General features: G+C 40.5%; 1 protein-coding gene across 1 annotated transcript; it reads right to left on the bottom strand.

Moving 5' to 3' along the window:
• Positions 1-1,605: 1,605 nt before the first annotated feature.
• LOC120777180 (cyclin-dependent kinase inhibitor 1C) lies at positions 1,606-2,205 on the bottom strand. The gene is made up of 2 exons (XM_040108339.1): positions 2,179-2,205; positions 1,606-2,019 (listed from the first exon to the last, which is right to left on the bottom strand). The coding sequence occupies exons 1-2, from the start codon at positions 2,203-2,205 to the stop codon at positions 1,606-1,608; spliced, it is 441 nt and encodes a 146-aa protein (XP_039964273.1).
• Positions 2,206-4,119: the final 1,914 nt, after the last annotated feature.

Here is a 4,119-nt window from a genome sequence, read left to right as displayed (position 1 = left end):
ATAGTTCTAATCTATATACTCATTTAAGTAAGTGTAAGTTCATCAAAAGCTCAAAAATTTCACTTCCGCTTTTTCCGCATTATAACATAATTTATGGCAAGATTAAGTATATCCATTACTACACAAATTGCCCGTAGACTCAGAAAGGCTGGGTTCCAAAAAGAACACGTCTCTTAACACTCGGAAATCCTCGTTCACTTTGACTTCATATCAGATTATTTGGGTCATGGACCGAACTCTGGCGGCTCCTTTTCTGCCCATATGCTGTCGAGGGAGTTGTGGTTGAGAAAAAGAAGTCAGAGGAGAGGGACAGTGAGCTTCTTTATGGATGGGTCAAAGCTTGGTGGGCAGGTTGATGGATCCAGCTTCAGACTTCTTGACTATTGCAATGTCTTCCAGTAGATTTATTGCTTTGAGGCTGCACTCTCTTTAGAGAAGTGATCATCCACTCAGATATGAAAATGGCGAGGCCCCTCCATCGGCACATGTGCTGTCGTAAAAACTTTCTCGCCCAAAATCCATCGCAAGACATGAAGTTATCTCTTTGCCTTCAGTAAGGCTAGCCTCTCGCTAGTTTTGGAGTTTTTAATAGGCCATTGCCCTATTAACATCCACGCAGTAAAGCTGGCAATCCTACCAGATGCCCCCTGCAGAATTTGTATGAAAGCAGATGAGGTGGAAACAACTCAACATTTCCTTCTTGACTGTCCAGCGTTCGGGCGGTCAAGCCTTAAACACTTGGAAGCGCATACACTCAGACATTCCACTGAGCTATTGGGAATAGAAATTAAATGCCTGTCTTGTCGCTACTAAGCGTTTTGCTTATTTAAAAGTTCAACACAGGAGTTCTTCTTTTCTTTGGACCCACAAAGAACTACATATAGCAGTCTTCGTAGGAAATCTCACAGTTCAAAAAATCTTTAACTTGCCTTCTATTTGATCAAATAGAAACTTTTATTGCTCTCTAAAATAATCTGAATTAATAATCTCACCAAGAAAGTAATTAAACATTTCAATTTCAATTGTTGGATTGTAGCTGAGTACCACAGATTTAACTCCCACTAATGTACATACTAAACTTATCCAAATTATATCATAGATTCAGTCTTGTGTAGTGAGCTGACTTTTTTAGGTATCTCTCGATCCGAATAATAGCCAAAATTTTTAGTGATATGGTAAAAATTAAACCGTCATTATTACCTTTTGTAATGAAGCAAACCTTGTGCAATCTAACGAGATTCCTTTTTACCAGTGTAATGCCTCTCTCAATCACAATAAGGATGGATCTCTTAATGCAATTCTAGCACCTTGAATCTCTCGTCACTGTAAGCCTTCCGCAGCATACGAGTATTTCGTAAGAATCGTATGGAACAAATAATATACATATATACAATATTATGGAACGCGTAAGGTACAAACCAACATCACATAAAACAATTAGTTTTCGATTAAGATAATTCTTTTTTTCGTATATATATATTTTTGTACATTTTCTATAATAATCAACAAATCATAGTTTAAGAATATGCATCTCTTACAATAATTTAATCATAATAAGCGCCCAGTGTATTTACAAATCTATATAGTTCAGGTGGTTTCATCCTTTTAACCCAGGAAGGGTGCTGGCGCAGCGAAACGCAGAGGTGCTGCAGCATATTGGAGTGGCGCCGGTGCGAATGGCAGAGGCGCAGCCAAAGGTGCGGCGATTGGGGCAGCTAATCTAGCAGGGGCAGCGAAGGCAACTGGTGCGGGGGCGGCCAAAGCAACCTTAGGTGCGAACGCAAAAGGCGCTGCAACAGGAGCAGGGGCAGCAAAGGCTACTCTTGGTGGGGCAGCCACGGCGAAGGGTGCCGGTGCAGCAACTGGCACTGCGGGTGGAGCGACTGGCAACGCAACGGCGTGATTAATGTGATGAGCATTGAACGATGACGCGTAAGGTGCGACAAAGCCAGGAGCAATGGCAGCGGCAGGCAGTAGACCAGCGTTCGCTACAGCGACACAGGCGAACAAAGCGATGAGCTGGAAGCAAAATTAAGGGTAAAGATGTTAACGGTTCATTTGATTTATTTACAAATTTAGTGAAATTTAATTGAGTGCTTACAACAAATTTATTGGCCATATTTTTTGAATATTTCGATTTTTTTGTGGTAAAAATTTTTGTGAGCCGATGTTAATTGCCCGACGTTGTGAACGACTTTGATGCATATCGTACGCTTTGATAGATCTTTTATAATAATTGCATATGCTCAAAGGCGACTAAGTAGTACAGTGTAATTTTACAAAAATCAACGATTCGTTTAACTGTAAAGTAATGTGCATAGCTTCCAAAATATTTGGTAAGCGCCGGTTCGTCGCACTACAATTTTGTACCTACCAATGCCCTTTAAGCTATAACCGATTGATTAATAATTTAATTTAAATAAATCAGTTGCACATTACATTATTTAATACCACCAAAAATAGTTTGCCTCGGTTGTATGCGAAAATTGCAACAAAAACCATGGAATGTCTCATAAACCCACATACACCCAAGGCATTGTCACACTTTTGTCTTTCATGTGCCCAGCAATTGACTTTCGTACTTCCAGGTAACATGTGGCTGGCCCATTCGCATATTCATAGCTAATATACAAAAGCACATATGAGCATGTTTGTGTTGCCTTATTGTATGCGTGCACGTTGGCCAAATAGTGTCACAAGCCGCCACCCGCAATCAACGCCTGCGTAATCACTTCAAGTAATGAAATAATTTAATTTCCATTAGTACATAGTTGTCGGCAAATTGTTATTTATTGGCTCGACGAATCGGTTGGTGAACAGCGAATTACAGTTATTAGGCAGTAAGCGTTACCTGACTATCCCAGCTTATACACTCAATGGTCGTCGGCCGTATTTTGGTATCCATGTACAGTCGGCTATTTTAATTCACGAAAATTATTAAAATCAAACTTACAGAAACCTACCTACATGAGTACATATATTGCCTCTATGAGCAATAATGAAAATTAATAAAGAGTGACCCATTTGAGGTTCCCTACTATTTTAAAGAAAAACCATAGAAACTTCAAATTTAATGGATATGGTTGATTATTATTCGAAAGAAAATTCTTTGGCATATATTTTCTGAAGTTTATTTCTTTCAAATGTTGGTCGCGGCTACGTCTCCGATGGTCCATCCGTTAAGTCCATTTTTCGATGACTCGTTTGAGCATTTCGTAAGTAACTGGCGACTGACGCGCGTGGTGTTTTGCACCAAGGCCTGAAACAAAGCGAGATTGTCCGCATAGACTTTAGACTTTACATAACAAGAGCCCATAGAGCGAAGCGATGTCGCGTGTGAAGGTCGAGCGGCTTTAGTTCTTGCACAAGCTTTATTTTGTACGTTTTCAATTAAAGATCTCGACGTAAAATGCGCCAAGTCGTTCCAAGCTGCGAACGGGGCCGCATCGACTCCCACGGTCTTTGTGTTCACTCTTAGCTACGGCTGCTACATTTTCTTAACTGCGTGCTTGACGTGGTAAATTATGTCGAATTATTCAATAAGAAATGCTGAGTCTCCAGATGGTGATGGTGTTGTCAGTAGTACGCTCAGTATGCCGTATTGAGCTAACCCAGTAGGCCGAGCGCACTATTGGCAACACCATCACCCAACTTGATTTCCAGCATTCCTTATTGAATAATATGTATGTTGACTATAAGTTAAGCGAAACGCGCGAAAAACATTCTTTACAGAACGTGAACCTTCGCAATAAAGTTGAACGATTTATAAACATTGTTCAGGCGTTCGTCTTTCCATCATAAAATGCCAAGCAAAAGTAACATGACAACTTGACAGGAGTTATGTACGCGTGATCTGTAAAAAAACGGCTATTAAAATAAGTACCTTTACTTGAATTACCCGTTACTTATTTCAAGTCATTAAACGCAGTTAGCTTTTTCACAGATGGGTCCAAGGTAGGAGGGAAGGTTGGTGGCGGAGTTTTACGTAAGGAGCTCTCCGTCAGTCTTAGACTTAGGCTACCGGACCACTGTAGTAATTTTTCAGTAGTACCGCTACGAAGTGTAGCCTTTTTCAGGGAGATTCGCACTCATTCCGACAACAGAGCCACAATACAAGCG

This window comes from Bactrocera tryoni, chromosome 5 (genome assembly GCF_016617805.1).
Source record: "Bactrocera tryoni isolate S06 chromosome 5, CSIRO_BtryS06_freeze2, whole genome shotgun sequence".
In the NCBI taxonomy this organism is placed as follows: Eukaryota; Metazoa; Arthropoda; class Insecta; order Diptera; family Tephritidae; genus Bactrocera; species Bactrocera tryoni.
This window is presented reverse-complemented; position numbering and strand designations above follow the sequence as displayed.

What these genes read in the sequence shown, in the direction of transcription:
- LOC120777180 (XM_040108339.1), bottom strand. Translation starts at nt 2,205, where the DNA reads ATGCATCAAAGTCGTTCACAACGTCGG. An exon ending in AAAGTCGTTCACAACGTCGG is followed by an intron (nt 2,020 to 2,178) that starts GCAATTAACATC and finishes TTTTGCTTCCAG; the next exon opens with CTCATCGCTTTGTTCGCCTG.